The sequence below is a fragment of the Lepidochelys kempii genome, chromosome 4 (assembly GCF_965140285.1).
Source record: "Lepidochelys kempii isolate rLepKem1 chromosome 4, rLepKem1.hap1, whole genome shotgun sequence".
Taxonomy (NCBI): Eukaryota; Metazoa; Chordata; order Testudines; family Cheloniidae; genus Lepidochelys; species Lepidochelys kempii.
Genome location: NC_136383.1, coordinates 38,003,879 through 38,027,752, shown reverse-complemented (window position 1 = coordinate 38,027,752; position 23,874 = coordinate 38,003,879). Strand labels below are relative to the sequence as shown.

Sequence of the window (23,874 nt, the reverse complement as noted above, 5' to 3'; positions counted from 1 at the left end):
TGTTCAGTCACTACCTATTAAAACCTAGGCCATCAGTGACATAGCAAAGGTTTCATAGTGTTCTGTTTTACAAGAAGACAATCCTCCTCCTTGCCCATTTGAGCTAATCACCAGCTATCCCCAACATCAGAAAGAAATGCCACACACTTATTAACGCCCTCCCATAACAAATGGCAATTTTCCATCTTGAGAAAAGGACTGTACTTTGTACACTTGAGTTCAATTAACTTTTAACCTATAAGGGTGCACATTGATGTATGAGTCACCAAACAAACTAACTTTTACCTGGATAAGACTCAGCTTGGCACTCAAAATGTACACTTTAAATAGAAAAGGAAAAATTATTCTTTCTTACCCTACAGAAACACAGGAGAATATAGTTATTTTGCCTATGGATTAAATGATCATACCATTAACAGTGAGTTGGAGTTCTTCCGGATCTTCATATCATGAAAGGGCAGTACCTGTAAATGGCTTTCTGTTCAGTAGCGATCACAATGCAGATAGATAGGTGTTCTCTGTGGCCAGATTGGCCCATGTGTGTCCTCCAATCAGAATTAAGGATTCCCCTCCACCCACCTTCTAGCTACTACAAATGCTCTCCTCAGTTGGTAGCACAGTCAATTGCTTTCTTGGCAAGTAAAGTTCATATGCTTCATTTAACCACTTGGCAAGAAAAGAAATTTTAAAAGGTTGTGAACTTATAAAGAATTCGGTGCAATCTGAGACACAATTTCTATTAAATAAATTACTCTGACAACCTGAACAGTGACACTGTTTACAAGATAAGATTGTAAAGGTGGCAGGGGGGAGTTCCCATCTGAATTAGCAGGTCATCAGAGAGTTCCAGATTATTGTCTCTGATGAACAGAAAACCATTTTACAGTTAAGGAAAATTTCCCTTTCTGTTCAATGGAGCTTCCAGTTTAGACAGAAGAGTTCTAAGTCCATCAGACCATGTAGGATCCCAGAGATAAGTAGGGGATGGGAAGTATACTATTCAGAGAATTGCTGTCATAAGGATCTGACATTCAAAGGCAGTATTAGCTGAAGATGCTATGCTTGTCTGTCATGTTTGGAGAAGGTCTCTAGAGCCTTCCAAGTTGCTGCTGTCATGGTTTTGACTGCAGAGGTACCTTCTTGTTCTGCCCAGCCCTGGTAGAGTGGGACTTAATCTTAAAAAAATAATAATAATAAAAAATCCTATCCAATAGAAATTGATAGGCCAATGAAATACATTCAATAATCCATCTAACAAGTGTCCCCATTCCATGACATGAAGATGAGGCCTTCAGAGATGCAGAGTAGATAAAATTTAATGGCCTAGAGCATGTTGGATTAGGGTAAAATTTTTTTTTAAGAGGGGGAGTATCAGAATAGGAAGAAAAAATTGTTGGAAAATCAAACATTACCTCAGTTAGGATACTGGAAACCCTTCTGAGGACAGCTTTATCATGGTATAGGGTGAGGAAGGGGAACTGATAGAAGACAGCTGAAAGTAACCTTGTAGAAGAGAATTTCTAGGGATATTGTAGATAGGAGTTCAAAAGGAGAATAGCACATGGCTTTGACAACCAGATTTAGGTCCCAGAAAAACCATGCTTTACCAACTCAAGGGCTTAATTTGTTCATAACTAAGAAGAACCTCATGATCAAGGGGTGGTAACCAAAATTCTTTCCAGTCACAGACCCTCTAATGGCTCCCAAAGCATACATTTATCTTTTTAAGAGTTGTCGCAGAAAAAGGAGAATCTATGCTACTGAGAACTGGGATGTAATGACATTCTTTGGCTTGCACTATTTGAAAAAATATTCCAAGTAATTTAATATGCCTTAGACATGGAGGATTTTGCTCACAAATGAGCATATTATTCATATTGTCTTGCAGTTCTGCCCTTCAGATGACAAACCTTTTGGAAGCGTGTCTCTGGATTTGGGAGTAATATTAGACATTGGGGGAAGAGGTCCAGATTGGTAAATGGGAAGAAAGGATGGGTTTATCCATTGTGCCTCAAGAATGATGCATCTGATCATCCTTTGCAAAGTTAGTGATAGTTAGTTAGATAGATAGATAGATTGCTTGAACTTAGTTCTCCCCCCTCCCCCTTTTGTGAGACTTTGGGGGATAAAATGACTGGGTAGGAATGCAGGTAATGTCATCCTTAACCCTGAGAGGGAGAACATATCAAGTACTTAAGCTTTTCTGTCCTTGTATCTACTGGAGTAAGGGATTGCCCAGTGAATCCCCTGTGAGATGAAAAGGTCCATGATTGGTTCTCACTGGGGAATCCATCATCTGGAATATTTAGGAATACAATTTCCATGCCCCCAGGTACAGTGGAGTGACTGAGCCACTACTGGTGCTGGAAAGCATTGGACAAATGAATCACCTTCAAGGTTGATAGGTGAGATTCTTTTCTACCTCTGAACCAGTACAGCTTCCCAAAACAGATGCTGATATTTATCTTTTATTTTCATTTCTTGTCCATTTACCCAAAATAGTATTTGCATCTTTCATTATTTTCTATTTGTTAGACTAACATATATGGGTTTGTCATTAGCCAATTGGATTCATGCTCCATTCTACATACTGTATGAGTAGCCACCACTTGAGAGATACCCTGGAGGTGCTGGAAAGAAGGATCGGGTAATCTATAGAATGGTGTCTCTTGTCCCAGTGCAATACCAGAAATCTCCTGTTGAGAGTTTTATCCTGGATCAGGTACATGATCTGCATTACTGAGACTATTCAACGATTAATTCTCTCATGATGGTGAGGAACAAATCACTTTGCCTCATAGAGAAGGAAATTCCCAGTCCAAGATCAAACCCAGAATAATTGTCACGTGACTAAACACAACACAATGAGTTTGCCAACTCTAGCTGATTCACACACAAAAAATGGAGTTCTAGTAGCATATTCAGGCCTGTTTTGGCTTTCCTGGACTGCTTGAATTCTTAATACTTTCCCTGAGCTAACATTAGCAATTACTTAAGTTTAGACAACTTCCTGATGAAGTCATTTGGCTCCTCAAGATTAAAATGTATGTGAGAATGGCATTCCTCTTGATCTACTCAGGAGACAGATATAGTAACCTCTCCTTCCTTGGAGGAGGAGCCAAGGTTCCCCCTCTCCCCCGGTCATTTCCATGTAAGTTTAAATCTCTTTAACGGAAGTATGCTTTTCTGGATCCTGAGGGGAAGGATTTTTCCAGGACGTATTCTTTGGAAAGAGGCTGAAATAAGCAAGAACAAATTTGCCCTTCTTGGTGAGAGGCTTATGGAATTCCACTATTTTGGGACATAGCTAGGAGGTTGGAAATGATCCTGCCACTGTCTAGGTGGGTACTTACCTCAGAACACACTCCACCACACTCCTGAACCTTGGATTTGTCTGTCTGGTTCTCCAGTGTGGAGAAAGGCACTACCATCATTACCTTGTGTCTTGGACTAACTGCAATCCTAAAGTAATGTGCCTATAGTTGTTGCGGAGAGAGGCTCTGACAGAAGTTGCTGACTGAATTCTCTATGGTGTTCAGTGAGAGACTGGTGGTGATTCTGTTGAAGTTAGGTAGAGCAGAAATTTGAGAGCCAAGCTCATGTTCCCAGAAGAGGAAAATATCTTTGACTACAGGGTACCTCAGTTATACTGGACCAGAAATTTTTCTGAACAGAAATAGCAGCCACCTTCTAGTAAAAACAGAAAATAATTCTGTTTCATTCCCTCTGTTCTTGCTACTATTATTTTTTTTTTAATTTCTTGGGCTTTTTAAAATTAATGGGCCTGACTGTGTGCTTTCTTATACTGGTGCAAATCAGGAATAGCTCTATTGAAGTCAGTTTGTATAAAATAGGTGCAACTGTGTGAGAGAAATCAGGCCCAAAATAGATCAGTAAGGCTGGACTCATAAATTAGAAAAATAAATACTGGCGGTCAAAGCATGAAGTCAGTACATGGTTTTTACTCTCCTTATCCAAACAAAGCCTAGTTTCAGTGAGATTAGAACTGAACTGAATAAGGATTGAGTAAAACCTGAGAAAGGATCTCAAGAATTGACCCTAAGAGGAAAATTGTCAATTACAATGTAATTCATCATAATTCAAAATGTACAGACATTTAAATAGGAAATTAATTTGTGTTCCTGGCCACAATTTACAATATGTGGCAAAACCTGTTTTACTTCTTTAGTGTACATTGCTATCTGAACTAAATGTATGATGCAGTGATTAGTTTAGCTATTCATAAAGGTGTAATGAATAACTACACAGAAATTCCATTTTAGGCCGTTACTCCTAGTACCTCCAATGATTTCAGTGGAGATACTGTACCTTTTCACTGATGTAGCAGAACACAACTTGGCTCTAGGGTCCTGACCATAAAAAGACTTGTACACATGCTTAATTTCATGCACAGTGAGTAGTCCCATTGAATTCAATGGGACTACTTGCATTCTGTAAAGTTAAACATGTGCATAGGTCTTTGCAGGGTAAGGGTCTAAAGTTGTATTGGCTATACTGTACTAAGTCGATATTATGCAATATGGTATTTTATCTTTATGCTTCATATGTCTGATAAGAAATGTAACTTCATGGACTGGATTTGCAATAGTATTTGTGCAAGTTTTTGCAGTTTTACAGAGAAAACCATAAAACAAAATGAAATAGTTATTTTCTTCTTGGGGCCAAGTCAGAAACCCATTTAAATCAATGAGGGTTTTTCCATTTGTTTTTGGGGGATGGTGGTGTTTGATTCTACTGTCACTACTGTACTAGGGAAGGAAAGAAGTCTCTTTTTAACAATTTTTCAACTTTGTTTTACTATGGAGTTTTAAATGAATATATTGTTTGCTGAGCTGACAAGGTTCTGAGGGCCTGATTCTGTCATGTGAACTTTATATCAGTGTAACCCCATTGATTCAATTTGCACTGGTGTAACACTAGAATCAGGCCCTGAATTCCTCTCTATATCCATAGAAGTAATACAGCACAGGCAGTAACAGTACAAGATTATCCACTGTGCCCTGCCAATATGCCTCCATCCTTACCTCACGTTCACCTACCCACTAAGTCCTTGGCCTCCCAGCTGAGACTTCCAACGAGTCTTCCAATTGGTGCCAATTATGGTGGTGGCTGTTGTAATGAAGACCATTATCCACTAGCAATCTGCATACCTCTGTGTGTGTGTGTGTGTGTGTGTATAATTACATAAAATCAGGTAATAATTTTGCAGTCACTTTCTCAGTTTCTTAGTAAGAATACTTCTATTTTGTCTGCTTCCACGCTGTTCTGGAATTGCATACTCCCTAGGCTTCATTGCCGAAAAGTGCTCCATCTTTTTACACACTTCAAAAAACAGACCTTTAAGGATTTTCAGGAATGTGTAGTTTATGCTAAAAACACAAGCATATCTCCTATTTTTTCACAGGTAAAGACTGGGAGATGATACGTTAATTTTATATTGTTGTCATTAGAATTACTACTTTGTCACTAGAAGAGATGGGCCTGAACCAAAACGCTGGACCTAAGCATTCCTGAAATTGGATCAAAATCCAGATTTTAAATGCATGACTGACTCCTATCAGTAATGGGCTATTCAGAACTCTGGACTTAACCACACAAACTCATGGCTCATGCCAATCTTTAGTCACTAGAATTCACTCACAATTCATTTACCAGACAGTGTTAACAGCACAGTGATACTCAACCTCTTGTTCTCAATCCATATTCTGTCCTTCAAGATCCATCAAGCAGTTTTTATTATGCCATGGCTTGGAATGTAGCTGGCCTTACGTAGAATATACAAAACAGAGATGACACATGAAGCAGTGGGGAAAGTAACAGGCAAACAGAGAGGAATTAGCAATCTCTTCCTTTCCCTGAAGCATTAAATAAATTTAGAAGAAGGGAGATCGAGAAAAAACTCCCTTTTAGCTTTCCCTTCCACCAGCCAGAAAGGGAGCATGGAAAGAGAAGAGATATGGCATCAAATGAAGCAGCAGAAAGCTACAAAATAATCACAATACCTTGGGGATATCCTGTTGCAATGTTTTCGTCTTCGTGTGATGAAAGAACATCATGATGTTGTGTGTGATGTTGCAACATCATGACAAGTCAGAATGTCACTCTGTGATTATTCTGTGCTTTTCCATTAGTCTGGTTGAAGCTCTTCAGGAAAGAATACCACTGCCCTACAATAGTTACTGAATGGAGGCAATGGTTTTTAGATAAGAGGAGGATGAAAGACAAATAAGTTGTCTACCAGAATCATAGGGAATCCCTAGAGCTGCAATTGGCTTCTCCAACATACACGAGAACAGTTGAAAGGCTTGTTACATTAACATTTAAAAAAGAAAAGTATTTATAAATGTGTTCAATAAAGCAAACATTTATTTTACCATATACATATCTTTAATATATTTGAAGTGTATATTCCTATACACTAAAGCAAAGGTAGCATTATTCCCAAAAGTAATTTACTGAATTAGGTATATAGAGGTGAATCAATGCACACACAATTATTATTTGTGTGTGTGTGTGTGTGTATATACATAGAAAATGTGTGTCTATGTCTATATGATTTGTGAAATAGACACAAGTAATTTGGAAACACCATAATATGGAGCTAAGCATTATTTATTAGGTATGAATTAGGCATCCGAGCTCCAATTTTAGTGTAGGGGGAGAACAAGGTGCCTAAGTAAGGAATTCTCAGAAGCCAGCAAGCCAGGCAGGGAGGAGTCCATCTCCACTTGGGATTCTCATCCATAAACCCTCTCCTGGAATCAGAGAGACGGAGATTCCCCACCCACTGTAACTCATAGTTCAGTGCTTAGCACTGTCCTGAGATGTGGGAGACTTGTTTCCAAATCCCTGCTCTGCCTGATTTGGAGTTGAAATTCAGAGACATGAATCCAGATTCTCCCACATGTCAGAAAAGTGCTTTTACACCCCCAGTTATGTCCCCTGTTGAAGTTATTCCATGTTGTATAAATAATTAAATATTCATTGGGCCAGAGACAGAGAGAGAGGAAAAAGCAAGAGATTGACTCAATAGACCAGTAGTTAGGGCATTCAGCTGAGATGAGGGAGAGTCAGGGTCAAATCCCTGCTTTGGTGGAGAGTTAATTATTTATACAAAGTGGAACCACTTCAACAGGAGAGACTGAGAGTGCCCTATCCCAGAATACCCCATATCCTGGGTGTTTAGGAAACTGTCCTGGGAGACCTGTGTACAAGGCCATCCTCCAAATAAGGATGGCCAAATAAGGAGCCAACTGGGCTGTTGGCTATAATGTGGGGTGCACGTGCTCGCCCTGGCTGTCCTTTGTTTTGTTTGAGTTAGGTGTACTCAGAGCATGCCTACTGGATTGGGCCCTGCAGGCAAGATAGGCATGCAATTGTCTGGTTTGAGAATCCCACTGGCGGTGAGGCGTGACCCAGGATGCCAAGCAGCTCAGTGGCATCAGGATTTAGGCAGCTTGTTCAAGCTCACTAGTGGAAACTGATGTGCATATAGGGTTAGGTGGTAGCTTTGTGGTTTTGTCAGTGTTAATGGTGCCTTATTGCTGGATTCAGACACCTAAAGAGGCAGTTAGGTGTCTAAGTCCTTTTGTGAATCTAGTCCTTAAGAGCCTACATCGTTCTCAGAGAAAGTCAATGGGACTTGGGCTCCTAACTGCTCAAGTCACTTTTGAAAAAGGGAGTTTTAGGCTTCTATGTCACTTTGGGATTTTGAAAATTTTGCCCCAGTCCATAATTCCATGTCAAAGGCATGTTCAATCCTGAACTAACATTGGCCTCCAGCTGGAATATATGCAGAGTACCAGTATTGCAGAAGAAGGAGAAAAGAAGGAGGGAGGAAAGGGGGGAGGTTGTGCCACTGCAAAGGATGTGCCGCTTTTCCAGCTTTTAAAGGCCCAAAGTGGCGTCACCCATTTCAGGGGCATTTTACATTGCACAGTAATAAAAATTTCAAGCTATAAATGCAACCATTGGGAAGGTGGGGGGAGAGGGGCTTGATTTGACTGCCCCGAACCAAGGTTTCCAGGCTCCATGGTTCTAGAGAAGCTCACCACACAGGCTGCACTGGAGCTCAGGGCATTCCCATTTATAGAGAATTTCAAAATTTTTGGTTTTCATTCCAAATCCAAAGGAACCCAAGTTTCAAAATATCTAAATCCTCTGCAAAATGGAATTCCCTTTCTATGCACATCTCTACTGCTAACCACAGACAAGTCAGATATTGACTTAGCTCAGTATTCTTTAAGCAAAGGAAAATGGTTGCTTTGGTTTATCACATAACTTTCACATCAGATCTGATTGTAAAAACACAATAAAGTTTTATCTGTAATATGCAAGGGACTGGAGATTCTTTTGGCTCACAGAAATCCCTATTTTCAATTAAACAGAGGAGTGGACATGGCATATTTCCCAGAGGAAAGAGCATTTGCTGCCACCTATTGGAGTTTAACAGTAGCATGTTCAGTGTGCATGTATAAGTTCTGGTTAACTAGGATAAGAAACCAAAGAGCATTTCAAAATAGGTGCAGTTTATGAGTCTGGGTGGTTTATGTTCTGGCTAGAAAACTATTAATGATTTAAGCTGTGTGAGCTCCACTTAAAGGCCAAATCCTGTACTGACCAAAAATAAAGAGCTGTGTCTGGCAGAAGGCTAACCACCAGCTGTCCCAGGTACTTATCACTGGTTACTCTGGTGACTGAAGAAGAGTCATTATTTTTGCTCCAAATGGCTGTTGTGGCTGGATTTGGGGGGTAAAGAGGATTCCCCAGTGCCATCCTTGCACTCAGTTCATACCACATCCATATATTGTCCTTACACTCCATGGTACAAAGTTGGTGTGTACAGGGGAAAAGTCAGGAGTGTGCATACACCATAGAAATTTGTGTAGGCTACAGATGCATACAGCTGTGATCCTTCTCTGATCACCTGCTATGAACCACTGCCTCCCCACACACACACACACATTCTCTATCCTGCCATGGAAAGTGAAATAGGATTGCCCCTGCCCCCCAGAGTGCACATGTCTTTTTAAAACAAACATGGATCTAAAATAGTAGTTTCTGTCTCCCCTGTGTTGTATGGACAATGAAGCAATCTTAAATGAATACAAAAATAAAGCTGCTGAGTAAATGACTCTGTCCCAAAGTGCAAAACATAAATACAAAACACACAGTATATTCTAGGCAGGGCTGGTAGTTCCATCTACTGTAATGTTGTCCAGCACTTTCCACTATAAAGACCTTGTTTTCAGTTGCTTATAACTTTGCCAGTATGTAACCATTTTAGCTGAACATTTTCATGTGTGGTCTGCCTCAGACTGATTTCTTTTGGAAGATTTTAGTCAAAATAGTTCAGCTGTTTTAGAGAATGAGCTTTGGGGAAAAGACATTGTTTTGCTCATTATAACATTTTCTGGTGATCTGTTATTTAAAAAGCTCTAGTGCCCCCATGCTTTGGAGCAGGAATTTGAAATGTGGCAGGAAGTGGCCTTTGTGTCATGGATGCGCATTTGCCATACCCTGGAAAATATGCTAAAATTTGGCCAAGATATAAGCCTTTGAAAAATTGTAGAGCGCACATTTTCAGTACAGACTTTAGGAAATTTAGCTGCTAAAATCCAGGAAGAGTCTATCTGGGGCAGAGCAGAGTTTTCCCTGCAACTGGGCTGCTGAGTGTCATGCTAGGTCCAGCTCTAGGCACCTAAACTAAGAACAAGGAGATTCTCTCCCTGTGCTCTCAATGACCTGGACCAAGGCAGTGGGGAGGTGGAAACTGCCTGATTCAAATGAAGACGAGACAAGAGCTGGACCAACAGGGGTTGGGGAAAGAAGTTGAGACAAGGTGCCTTGGGGAAGAGGGACACTGGGACTGGGAGAAGGAGGTGGGAAAAGACTGGGACTGGCTGGGTAAGGAGATTGCAAGCCATGGAGGGAAATGGGAATGGGGGCAGAGCCAGTAGGGTGGAAGGAGACTGAGCTCAGAAGGGTGGGAACTGGGACTAGCTGGGTGAGGATATTGCGACTCTGAGGGGGAGACTGGGACTAGATAGGTGGGGAGAATGGGACTGGGATGATGAGCCAGGCATGGGGAAAAGAAAAGACTGGGACAAGCTGGAGTAGAAGTCACACTTGGTGGAGAGAGGGCAGAAGAGTCTGTGCCACTGGAACACACTCCCCTCCAGACCTGGAATGGAACCCATGATGTCTGACTCTGAGTCTCACCATTCCTCTATGGTGAAACCCACTGGCAAAGTGTCTCATTCCCTTCTGTTGCTGGTCCACATAGAGAATGACAATCTACTACTGTTGTCAGTTACTCCATTAGCTCAAGTGGCAGAGGTCTGAGTGGTGGATCTAATGTTCCAACTGTGATGATGACGCGTGTGGGTGTCAATATAATACCACGTGAAGGAATTTTTCAGTTTGCTTTTTTTTTTTTAAACCTAGAAAATTACCTGCACAAAAATCTGTGTTAAAAGAACATTATTAAGGTCACAGAGTTGAACACGCAAAAATTAGGAAATGTCAGAATGTAGGTTGCCTGTGAAGAATGCGATTTGTTGGGGAAGAGTCAACATGGTTCTTGCAAAGGGAAATCATGCCTCATCAATCTACTAGAATTCTTCGACGGGGTCAACAAACATGTGGACTAGAGTGAACAAGTGGATAAAGAATGCTTAGATTTTGAGAAAGCCTTTGACAAGGTGCTTTACCAAAGGCTCTTAAGCAAAGTAAGCTGTCATGGGATAAGATATTGCTCCCCTGGATCAGTAACTGATTAAAAGATAGGAAACAAAAATTAGGAATAAGTGGTTTCAGCAGAGAGAGAGGTAAATAGTGGTGTGCCTGAGGGGTCTCTACTGGGACCAGTACTGCTCAACATATTCATAAATGATCTGGAAAAAGGGGTAGAGAGTGAGGGGCAAAATTTGCAGATGATACAGAACTACTCAAGATAGTTAAGTCCAAAGCTGACTGTGAAGCTTTACAAAGGAATCTCATAAAACTGGGTGAATGGGCAATAACATGGCAGTTGAAATTCAGTGTGGATAAATGCAAAGTAATACACATTGGAAAACCGAATTCCAACTGTACATATACAATTATGGGGTCTAAATTAGCTGTTGCAACTCAAGAAAGAGATCTTGGCATCATTACGGATAGTTCTCTGAAAACATTCACTCAATGTGCAGCAATAGTCACAGAGTGTTGGGAATCATTAGGAAAGGGATAGATAAGACAGAAAATATCATATTGCCTCTATATAAATCCATGGCCCACATCTTGAATACTGCATGCATATCTGGTTGCCTGTATCTCAAAAAAGATACTGTGGAATTGGAAAAGGTACAGAAAAGGGCAACAAAAATGATTAGGAGTATGAAACTGCTTCCGTGTTAGGAGTGATTAATAAGGCTGGGACTTTTCAGCTTGGAAAAGAAACGACTAATGGGGGATCTGATAGAGGTCTATAAAATCATGAGTGGTGTGGAGAAGGTAAATAAGGAAGTGTTATTTACTCCTTCTCATAACACAAGAACTAGGGGTCACCAAATGAAATTAATGGGCAGCAGGTTTAAAACTAACAAAAGGAAGTATTTCTTCACACAACGCACAGTCAACCTGTGGAACTCTTTGCCAGAGGATGTTGTGAAGGCCAAGACTATAACAGGGTTCAAAAAAGAACTGGATAAGTTCATGGATGATAGGTCCACCAATGGCTTATTAGTCAGGATGGGCAGGGATGCAAAACCATGCTCTGAAGTGTCCCTAGCCTTTGTTTGTCAGAAGCTGGGAATGGGCGACGGGGAATGGATCACTTGACCTGTTCTGGTCATTCCCTCTGAAGCATCTGGCATCGGAAGACAGGATACTGGGCTAGATGGACCCATTGGTCTAACCCAGTATGACTGTTCTTATGTTCTCACTTTAAGTTGGCCCCTTGTGCATATGCACTACGATAGTCTTTAATTACAAGATCACATACCATTTTTTCCACGGGCCCCCTACAGTACCACCTTTTTCAGACTGCTATGTAGATAGAAAGATTAATAATAATAATTCTTTTCCACAGCTTGCTCATTTACATCTGAACTGTAATTACCTAGCAGCCCTGTAATTTATTTACCTTGTATACCCAGCAATGTGAAGGATCTCTTCCCTTTTAAAATTCCTTATCTCAAGCCGTATAACAGGAATCAAGAACTCAAGCTTTAAAATAGTTACTGCTACTATATTAATTTGATTGCCTTAAACAATCAGCCTTGTGCCAGAAAATAAATCCCCAAACACAGGTTAAGAGAAGTATTTTCTCCCCTGAGTAGAGCCTCCTCAGTCTAGGGCAATGCATAGTTATTACTAATGTGTTATAAGGCTGTGAAGATCAGTATGATTATCCTTAGGTTCTGCCCACACTGAATTTCAAACTGAATTATGAACATTGGTGTGGGCAGAGAAGGGATTTTTTTCCCCAGGAACAGTGAAGACAAACACAAGGCTTGACTGGTATGGGGCTTGTCCTCGCTGCTCAGGGAATCTGCCTAGAATCATGATAGCACCACCGTTTGGTAATTACTAGCATTGCTCCAGTGAAGTAGGTAAGGGCCTGGAGGTTTGCTGCTAGAAAAGTTCCCTCCAACATAACATTTCACTGAACTTTGGGGGGCTTGTGTGAGTTTTAATTATTTTGCTGGGGAAAAAAACAAAAAGCTTCCTGCAATAAATGCTCAGCTGGATATCACTTGTCAAACATACCTCTTGAGTGGCTCGAACTCTTTCCTTTGACTTTGTCAAGGGAGTAGGTGGTGGTTGTGGGCTATGAAGTTAGAACAGTCATATATCTTCCCAAGAAAACTGCTGGCAATGAATATATTCATAGCTTTTGAATCCACTGTTTTTGATGATCTTATTGTCAGTTTGCTTCTTTGTATAAAAATTCCAATTTTGAGCTGAGTAGAGTCATTATAAGATAACATGCTGCCAGGCTGTAATAGTGAAGTCTTACACTTGCCAGGTTTAACTATAAAAGTGATCAGTAGAGTCTCGGGTGTGTGACTGTAAGCGAAGCCAGTTGCATCATGTCCAGTTATAGGGCAATGTTGGAGCAATCTGTTTTTCCATAATGAATCAATTTTAAAAAATTAAATACCATGCAAAGTCACGTAATATCAATAAAAGTCGTGAAACAGTATAGGGGAAAATCTTCCAAAGTTCTTATGGGAATCAGTGCCATTGCTTCATTGGTATTTTCCCCATCTCCCTACTGCGGGAGTCTGTCTTTTTTTAAAAAAAAACCCCTCACATCTTCTCCACTGATTCATGCTAGGAAAGAACACTGAGATTCCCATACATTTGAAGGCTATATGTACAGTACATGAGAAAAATCATGGCTGGTGATGGACATAACTAAGAATAAAAAAAATTGCCAGGCATAGCAAATCTAAAGGCTGGAGATCGATCAACTACTGAAGGGCTTTAAAATTAAATTATAAACCTCCTGAATAACTTCCTAGGGCTCCTTTTTCTCGAAAGCAACCTAACGACAAAGATTGGTGAAGCCTTCTTGGGTGGTGGTTCTCCTCTTCTCCTGTTTTCACTGCCCACCCTTTCCTTGTAGCTCACTCTCCTCCTCGGCTCTGGCTTACCCTAGTTGTGGCAGTTCTTCCCTCACACAACCAGTGCTCTCCCACTTGTCACTAACACTCCCTTCTGCCTCACACTACTGCCCCTTACTTCCTATTTGTTGTCTGCTTGCTGATACCCTGGCACATTGATAATGCCTTACTTCAGACACAACCTAATTCTTCTGAACGTTCATTACAAAACCCAATGATACCAGTTTGGCAGAAAGGAAATGTGGAAATTGGCCAGAAAAGATGGAGGAAAGTATTGTTGCCTGGACGGTTGGTGGTAGCAGCACTGTGTGATGTGGCAATTTCAATATGAACCTTGTGTCTCTGGTTCCTTAATGTCTCAGGCCAAAGAAGATCAGAAGTTGCATGGAGGGTAATACGATTAGGCTACAGGGACAGAGTGAGTTGAAGGTCCCTTGTTATTCAAGTGCCTACTGCTAGCTGATCTGAGTGGCATTGGCCTCACACAAGTCTACTCATTTTCCCTGCTAGCTGTAGGAAAGGCACTGAGCCTGTGGCTACTTCAAGGTAAAGAGAATGTCAGGAGGTTAAATAGTAGGTCACCCAAGAACCATTACATGTGCATGGCCTTGATTAGACAAAGGATAGATGTAAATATATTCCACTGCAAAAACTACCCTTCATACTAGTGTATTGTGAAGCCCAAAGAACTTCAGGACCAAAGGAACATGTATATCCTACTGCCATGGGACATCCTAGGGCATATTATTACTCTTACAAAATGGTTCCCTATGTCTAAGGGGCAGAAAAAGGAGGAACGAGTCTTACTTCTAACATAGTTATGTTTTTACTCTTTTTAATGTTGCACCAGAAAAAGCATTTTTCCTTGCAGTATATTTTCCATTTATTTCTTACTCAGTTAATTTTCACTGTCTAGGAATACAGCAAGACTCTAGGCTCCTACAGTACCAGCATATTGACAGTGGCTTTCAGGATATCTTTCTCTTTTTTAACCCAAGCTACAGCCTTGCAACCTGACCCCAACCTGACCCAAACCAACTACAAGTATCGGGGTCAGGTCGGGTCTGAAAACAGCCTGACCATCTCGGGCTTGGAGTGGGAAGGCTCTGATCACCTCCGCTTGCCCATGTGGTTGGCATGGCAGTGGCTGCATGCCCCACACCTGCCAGCCGCCACCACCTCGCTGCACTGCACATGCTGCATTGATGCTAGGGTCAGCAGGCAGCCAAAGACGGATTGTGAGCATGGGTCATAAGGAGCAGGAATCCCCCACCAGCCAAGCCCCCAGCCCAAGGTGGCAGCACTAATACAGGTTTGGGGGGAAGTCTCATGTCCAGGTCAGACTGGGTTGGGTCTGAAAAGGACTCAACACGCTCAGGTCAGGTTTAAGTCAGCTGTCCCTGGGTCATGTTCAGGTCCCAGTCAGCTTTAAAATTAGGCCCAAGCAGACTTCTAATGCACGCTGCACAAATTTATTCTGGAGGCAGAACATTTGAAGTCAGTGCTGTTTGGGAAAACAGCAGCATTTTTTGGGGGGGTGGGGTGGAAACCGATTTAATCCAATTGCTTCCATGTTCTAAAACCTCCAAAAATTGCTTCTCATGGAGAAATGCCCACAGCACAAAACCCAGCTATTCAAACGCTGTCCTTTAGTTGTCTCAGAAGAAAGCCGAAGTTTGAATAGCCATGGAACCTCAGACCTAGAACTGGTCCCTCTAGAACTGGTCAGAATTTTTTTTTCCCATGGGAAATTTTGATTTTTTTTTTTTAAACAAACACTGAAAGTCCCAAACCCAAACAGTTTTCAATTTAGTTTTTTCAGCAGGAAGTCAAACATTTCCATGGAAAGCAGATATTTTCCATGAAAACGTTCATTTAGTCAAAAATTGAATTTTCTGTCAACCTCCCTCCCCCCATCACCACCACCACCAGTTTTCATGGGAAAAGCTTGACCAGCCCTATTCCCTTCCGCTCAGGGTTGAAGCATAATGACAGGGAAGGGTGGAGTAGCTTATACTGCTGCTGCCTGTGCTGTGGCTAGAAGGATAAACAGCCTGCAGCATTGGGTTTGTCTATCACATTCCATGAGCACTTCATTTGTTATTAAAAAAGTATCGGAAAAAGTTTTAAAGTATACTCCAAGTATACAACATTTCTGAAGGGATACAATTTCCTCCTTAGCCACTGTCAAACAGCCAGGAGTTTGAATAGACAGTAATGGGAGGAGCCTGGATCCCTGTGTCCTTTTGAACCTTGGCACCACTAAGAGAGACCCCTTTATTCTCACATGCCCCCACACCAGCTAGAGAAGACCACCAGAAGTTAAAAGGTTCTCTGCCAACCTCAAAAATAAAGGGACTCACAAGACTGAGATAATTTTCTTGGTAAATTTATGAGTCCTGGATTGAAGTAGCTGATTTAATGGAAACCTCTACAGAATTTAAGCTCCTCTAGCACCCTGAAGTATGCAGCATAATTTTATGTGGTAATAATTAAATACACTGAAAACAATATGAAGATCTTAAAGAATTTTTGAACCAGATCATGAACATATTGGAAGTATGTCTGCTATGGTCTGACTTTGACTTCCATAGTCAAATGTACTCATTCATTGTGCCCAAGCCAGTGTGTCCTCATCAGAATATATTAAAAATAATTCAGTAAATCAAATGGCTCCTTTACATATAAACTATTGGTTTTCTTCAGCTCTGTGTGATATCATCCTTGGCCTCTAATTTAAACCTGAATGACAATACTCAGCTGTCCTCTAACGTCTGTTTCTCAGGAGATGACGTTACAGGTAAAATAGGTAATTTAAATAGCTCAGTCTTACGCTGAAATGCTATTAAGAGCTGTTGACTTACCATACTATTAGAGATGGGCTTGAAGCAAACCAGAGATCCAAACACTCACAAAATGCATGTGCCGTGTGTGTGTGTGAAAGTATGTGGTAAGGGGAAGGTAGTGTTTCAGAATCTGAAACTCGATTCAGACCTAGATGGGGTTTTCAAAAAAGTGTAAGTTCATTAGGTGCATTAGTCCCACTGAAAATCATTAGGGATTGTATTTCTGACTTACTTGGATGCTTTTGAAAACCCAATTCTTAAGGTATAGCTCCTCCTATATCACTGCAATGTGTCAAACCAAAAGTCTGGAATTGAACACCACTGGAAATTCAAAATCCAGACACAAATCCAAATTTGCAACTTGAACTCATCTCTCTCTTTTGGATGAAGTACCAATATGCTTAGCTAAAAGTTATCTTCTAAGATTGCAGCTACAGAAGCTTGCATTTTACTCATCTCTGTATATACGCGCAGGGTTTTAACTGATTGCCTAAATGCATTTTCAGCTTGTCTGTGTGACTGCATGCAATGCATTTTTCTGTTCAAATTTTTCAGGCGAATTTAGTGCTAGTGGAAGGTGCTGGCTTGATGGCCCAGGAAACTGAAGACCGCTCTTTATACCCACAACATTTTCACGTTGCGCTGCCAGTGAGGCTCATTCCTCCTTGGGAGGTGAGCACCTCTGGGGATGAGAGTGTAGGCCAGTCTTCACGTCCATTCAGTCTTTGTCCTCTCTGCAGATACTTCCAACAAGAGTGCCAGTTCCAGTTCTGAGTGGATGGGTGGGGTGGTTTGGTGATGCAGACCCCTCTACGTGCTGGAAGCTGGACTGAGATCGTCCATTCCTTTCACATAGGCCACTCAGCAGCTGGTCATGACTTCCAGTAATTAGTAACCCAGGCCACAGCTGAATGGGGGATCAAGAGGTGAAAGGCACTGTATCTTATTACTAGAGTCCCCAAGCACTCTCCATACCCGCTTGAGTTAAAAATTAGAGCTGTCAAGCAATTAAAAAAATGAATCATGATTAATCGCACCATTAAACAATAACAGAATACCATTTATTTAAATATTTTTGATGTTTTCTACATTTTCAAATATATTGATTTAAATTACAACACAAAATATGTGTACAGAGCTCACTTTTTATTTGTTTTTGATTACAAGTATTTGCACTGTAAAAAAACACATAAGAAATAGTATTTTTCAATTCACCTCATACAAGTACTATAGAGCAATCTCTTTATCATGAAAGGTGAACTTACAAATGTAGAATTATGTTTGGTTACAATTTGCAAGAGATAATGCTGCACACGTCTTGTTTACAATGTCACCTGAAAGTGAGAACAAGTGTTCGCATGGCACTGTTGTAGCCAGCATCGCAAGATATTTACGTGCCAGATGCGCTAAAGATTCATATGTCCCTTCATGCTTCGACCACCATTCCAGAGGACATGCATCCATGCTGATGATGGATTCTGCTCAATAACAGTCCCAGGCAGAGTGGACCAACATATGTTCATTTTCATCATCTGAGTCAGATGCCACCAGCAGAAGATTGATTTTCTTTTTTTGGTGGTTTGGGTTCTGTAGTTTCTGCATTGTAGTGTTGCTCTTTTAAGACTTCTGAAAGCATGCTCCACACCTTGTCCCTCTCAGATTTTGGAATGCTCTTCAGATTCTTAAACCTTGGGTTGAGTGCTGTGGCTATCCTTAGAAATCTCATATTGGTACCTTCTTTGCATTTTGTCAAATCTGCTGTGAAAGTGTTCTTAAAACGAACATGTGCTGGGTCATCATCTGAGACAGCTATAACATATATGCAGAATGTAGGCAAAACAAAACAGGAGACATACAATTCTCCTCCCAAGGAGTTCAGTCACAAATTTAATTAATGCATTATTTTTTTAACGAGCATCATCAGCATGGAAGCATGTCCTCTGGAATGGTGGCTGACGCATGAAGGGGCATATGAATCTTTTAGCGCATCTGGCACGTAAATATCTTGCGATGCTGGCTACAACAGTGCCATGCGAGCACCTGTTCTCACTTTCAGGTGACATTGTAAACAATACATGTGCAGCATTATCTCTTGCAAATTGTAACCAAATATGTTTGTCTGAGCAATTGGCTGAAGTAGGACTGAATGGACTTGTAGGTTCTAAAGTTCTACATTGTTGTTGGGTTTTTTTTAGTGCAGTTACGTAACAACAAAAAAAGCTACATCTGTAGGTTACACTTTCATGGTGAAGAGACTGCACTACAGTACTTGTATGAGGTGAATTGAAAAATATTATTTCTTTTATCATTTTTACAGTGCAAATATTTGTAATCAAAAATAATAATATAAAGTGAGCACTGTACACTTTGTATTCTGTGTTGTAATAGAAATCAATATATTTGAAAATATAGAAAAACATCCAAAAATGTTTAATACATTTCATTTGGTATTCTATTGTTTAACAGTGCAATTTAATCGTGATTAATGTTTTTAATCGCAGTTACTTTTTTTAGTTAATCGCATGAGTTAACTGCGATTAATCAAGAGCCCTATTAAAAATATAAGTAGTTCAAAGTCTTCTCACCAAGAGGAAGTTAGTTTTTTAGCGTGATTACAATATACAGGTGTCATACTGTTCAGAGAATGGCTTTTATTGGGGAATACTCTAATGTCCTAGTCTTAAAGTGACTAGATTTATTCGGCAATTTTTATCTGTCTAGATAGCTAACTATCTGTTCCTGAAAAAAGTGTGATACCCCACTACCCTTATCTCTGGCAACAGTAGATTAAGTTCTCCTGTGTAGATATTATCTTTTTTGATTTGTAACTTTAGCTAATTAAGGTATTTAATACTATTATGACATTATATGAGAAAGAAAGAAAAGATGATCAGTCTAGATAGTAAATGAAATGCATGGAAAATAGAAACAGCAGGAAAATACATAATCAATGTATCCATATAAATGAAAAAAAAGCAAACAGGTAAAGAAGAATGGACAAGTTTAATGGTAGAGGAAAAATACAGCAGATTGACAGTGGAAAATGGATGGAAATAAGGAGATCACAAGAGGATTAAAATATTGATACCATATGCTCTTGGGCAAGTTATGTTTGCAATATAGTTCTCTCTTTACTTTTTCATGCAGAACTGATTGGTTTTCCTGCAGTTTCCAGCAGTTATCCTTGATTCCTAGTGTGAGTTGATTCACGCAGGCTGTGGTCCCTGATTGTTCCCCATCACGGTCATAATTCAAAACCCACTGAAGCCAGTGGAAATTTTTCCAGTGACTTCAGTGGTCTTTGAATCCAACCCCTGGTGAACGGCATTGTCAGGGAACACTTGACTTTCACATGTACAATAAAGTTTATTGTTCTCAAACTTAATAGCAGTTAATTTAATATTATGGGGATAAATTGGGGAGGTTTCACTCACTGATGAGCACTCGCTCATGCATATAATAGTTCCACACTGAAACCAATCGGATTACTTGAGTTAGTAAATACTTAACACTCTGTCACTGCTCCATAATCTGGCCCACAGCCAGTTGGATGGTGGCTCGAACAAATATATCTAAACTAGACTCTGCCACCTTTACCCACACTGAGTAGTATGAGTATTCCCTTGGGTAAGATTCTGACACCCTTACTCATGGTGAATAGCACTTTGCTTCAGAAGTGATCCCACCGATTTCAATGGAACCACTTAAGGAGTAAAGTGCTACTCAGCATGAGTAAGGGTGTCAGAATCTGTCCCTTTGATTTCAACTGGCCTCTCTGACCTGGAGTAGGATATAACTCAGCATGAAATTTAATGGCAGAATCTGGCCCTCTCCGAGTAGGGGTTTGCGTGGCAGCAGTGCCTTGATCCTCCTGGTCCACAATACATGAAGTAAAGGGTGAAAGTGCAAGAACAGAGTAAAAAGAATAACAGCTGAAAAAGCACCATAAAGCCCAAAATGCAAACAGGAAAATGTCTGTGAGATACCAGTAGTAAGGTGAGGTAATAATAATGACATATCATTATACGCTGATTTATATGGCATGTTCTAGTCTGGTTGCAAAAATCAGTACTCTTATTATGTATCCCTTCAATTCTTAGTCACTGTGCTTTCATGAGAAAGTATTGCATCACATCACAACTGCATAACCCAGCTCACCCATTTTAACTGTTCAACAATCCTAATTTACTAGCTTCTATAATGAGTCATTTGTTGGAGTCAAGGCAAATGGTTATTAAAAATATGCCTGCACTGGGGGTGCAAACTTCAGTTTAAAATTTCCTAAAAATGGAAAAACCTTAACACCTTTTCCAGCCACTTTCCTATTTCCTCTAAGTCAGTCTTTTTCAAAACATTCCAACATTCCTTATGGTACATTCTCTGTGAAATCAGAGAAGCAATTCATGATTTTGGATCAGAGCTGATCCACATAACTTACACACTAAGGCCCTGATCCTGCAATCAGAAACCTGTGGGAGAATCCTTGTGCCAATGCACCATCTTCCACTGAAGCCATCGGGGGTCCGTGTGGGCACAAGGGTCTGTCCGTAAAGATCCAACTGGAGATCAGGGCCTAAAACTGTATTTTGTATGCTACATTAGTACTAGATATTATTATAAGGCACTTTTAAAAATAAATCTAAAATCAATACATGTTTAATTTTACTCAAACCCTTGGGCCACCAGAGCACAGTTCAGAAAACCAGTATGAAGGCTATTTCTAATTGTTTGAAATACAGGGGATACTGCTCACTGTCATATTTGTTTTCATCTTAAAGCATAAAACCTAGCATCCGGCTTACTTAATACAATAGTATGTGTCCATTTCAGGATGTTATATGTATAAAATGTGTGATAATATTCATAAGTGTTATCATCTAATTTTATAACCATTTTGATTCATTTTAAAATTTTAAATAGTTTGGACTCAGATTTGAGGGGATACATCTGAAGTTATTAAGTAAGCTAAGGACTGCTATATGCACTCTTGGTGTGCCAGATCACCACTGCAAACAATTCATTGCAAGCAAAGTGGACACTGAGTTGCAACTACAAGATTTACTCTTCAATGATTGATGGCTTCCACACCTGGGCTGTGACACCAACTTTCTTTGCTGAAAACTTTGGCCTTGGAGCAGTAAACAAAGAGGATGTGATTGATTCTTGCTTAGAAAATGAGGGGTAACCACTAGGCTCGTAGGACTCATTTTTTGGAGTGGATGAATTCGACTGGAACCACGGTTGTGAACTGTAGGCTGGTACGGAGTACACTGAAGATGCTTGGACATTAGCAGAAGAACCAGCACTGAGTGGTCTTGAAGGCAGAGCATATTTTGAGGCAGACACTGAGTCGAACTTTGTAGACTGCTTAGTAGGTAGGCCTTCCTTAGTAGCAGAAGGAGGTTGAAAAGTAAATAAAGATGCATTAAGTTGATATGGCTGATGCTTCATAACATCCAAAGCACTGAGAACTTTCTTAGGTTTTCTTTTGGTACTTTTGGTAACAGCAGGTGATTTAGATTGGGGTTTAGTAGCAGCAAGAGGGTAAGAGGGGGACTGGATGGGATTGTAAGCAACAGGTGGAGGTGCTCGAACATTAGATGAATACTTCCAAGAAGCTGGTAAAGATGGAGTTGGAGATGAGGCCCGTGCCATGTGTGCCTGCACAGTTTCTGAGTCTACCACATACTTCTCCATTCGGGATTGCCTTTTGGCAAATAACTGTGCTCCTTTTCCACTAAAAGCTGGTGGCATCTCAAAGGCTGGCCCCATTCCTCCAGCGAATGCAACATTTCCTATTGGTGTGGTAGGTGTTTTGGGTGTATAATTTTGATTTGATACTGCTGCTTGAGGCCCTTTAAAAGGACCAGCTATGTTAAGAGTACTTGGAGGTTGGGGAGGATGAGGAGCAGGCTGTGTTACTTTGATTGGTGCAGGAACTGAAGCTTGTGGTGAGTTTGGAGTTGGGAAGGCAGGAGGCTGGGCAGAAGCCACAGCTGGAGGTGACCAGACTGGTGAAATGGGAGTGACAGCAGTAGGCGAGACTTTGACTGAGGGCTTTGGAGCAACAGGAGGAGGGGTCTTTTGTTTTGATGCTTGGATCTGCATGAAATTACAAGCCTCTGCTCCCAAACTAAGGTAGTCTTCTTCAGGTCCCGATTCAAAGCCAGTTCCAGTACCTCGTTTGCCTTCTGTATTCTGTACAAGGGACAATAGGGCAGGGTTAGGACTCACTTTTGGAGGTTCTTTGAAAGTAAACATAGGCTTTGCAGTGCTTCTTTTCTTTGCTTCTTGTAGTATTCCAGTTCTTTTGGCTGGCACTGCAATCCTTTCATCTCTGGATGCTATCTGCTCTGTTGGTGACCAAATAGCTGACTGAGCTCTGCTGGCCACTGGACTCGAGATTGCTCTATACAAGCCTTGAGGCGGTGGGCTAATTGAGGAATAGGAAGGTGGTGCTGGTAAGTCTGATAGAGGGTTAGTCACATTTCTTGTTGGTGAAAATGGTGGTGCTGCTCGATTCTGTATACCAGGAAAAGGTTTAGCTGTTCTGTTTAATGGTATTGATTTATGGGCACCAGAAGACTGAAAGGAGATGTTTGTCTCTGATGCTCCCCCAATGCCATTTTGTTGTACCATTTTGCCATGACTGTGGCTCACCTCTATGTAGCTTTTGCTCACACAGCTCTGCATTCTTGACGTTTCTTTCTCTTTTGCCTGATAGGATGAGGAGCTCACTTGTTTGAAGCTCTCTTTTGGAGTGGCTTCTCTTTGTTCCTCTGCATGCATTCCGTGCGACTTCACCTCTTCTTGCTCAGCTGTGATCTCATCCATTCTCTGTCGTCTCTTGGCAAACATGAGGGCCCCCTTGCCCTTGCTCTCTGGCAGCATCTGCATCTCGTCTGCACCTTTTAGTTTCTTTTCAATCTCAAGCAGACCAGTGTCCCAATCAAATGTCACAATCTGGCCTTCGTGGTCAATGTCAGAGAAGAAATCTTCATCTATTTCTGACTCACTTGTTCCAAATAAAGTTACCTCAAAAGTGTTTTCTTTGTCACCTTCTTCACCTTCCCTTTCTTCACCCTCGTCGTCTTCACGTTCTAGTTCCCCAGTGCCGTAGCTGACTAAAGTGTATTTTCTGGCTCTTTGGCGACGCTTCTTGAACATCAACACCCCCTTGGAATTGGGATTGGGAGCTGCCGTCAGCAGCAGGGCAATGCTTTTACATTTAGATTTGGCTTCTTTCACCTGCTTCTCTGACAGACTCTCGCTCCGCCGGAGCCCTGTGAGAAGGATCAAAAGATATAATTAAAGAAATACACTCCATAGAAATATGTGAAGGTGTCTGACTACAAGCAATGCAACATCTATATGGAATGCCACTTCCTAAATGT

General features: G+C 40.9%; 1 protein-coding gene across 1 annotated transcript in view; it reads right to left on the bottom strand.

Moving 5' to 3' along the window:
* The window catches only part of SYNPO2 (synaptopodin 2), a 129,511-nt gene that overhangs the window by 5,152 nt on the left and 100,485 nt on the right, over window positions 1-23,874 (bottom strand). Inside the window, exon 4 of the mRNA XM_073340999.2 lies at window positions 21,569-23,763. Coding sequence (XP_073197100.1) covers window positions 21,569-23,763 — 2,195 coding nt within the window. The remainder of the gene's footprint in view (window positions 1-21,568; window positions 23,764-23,874) is intronic.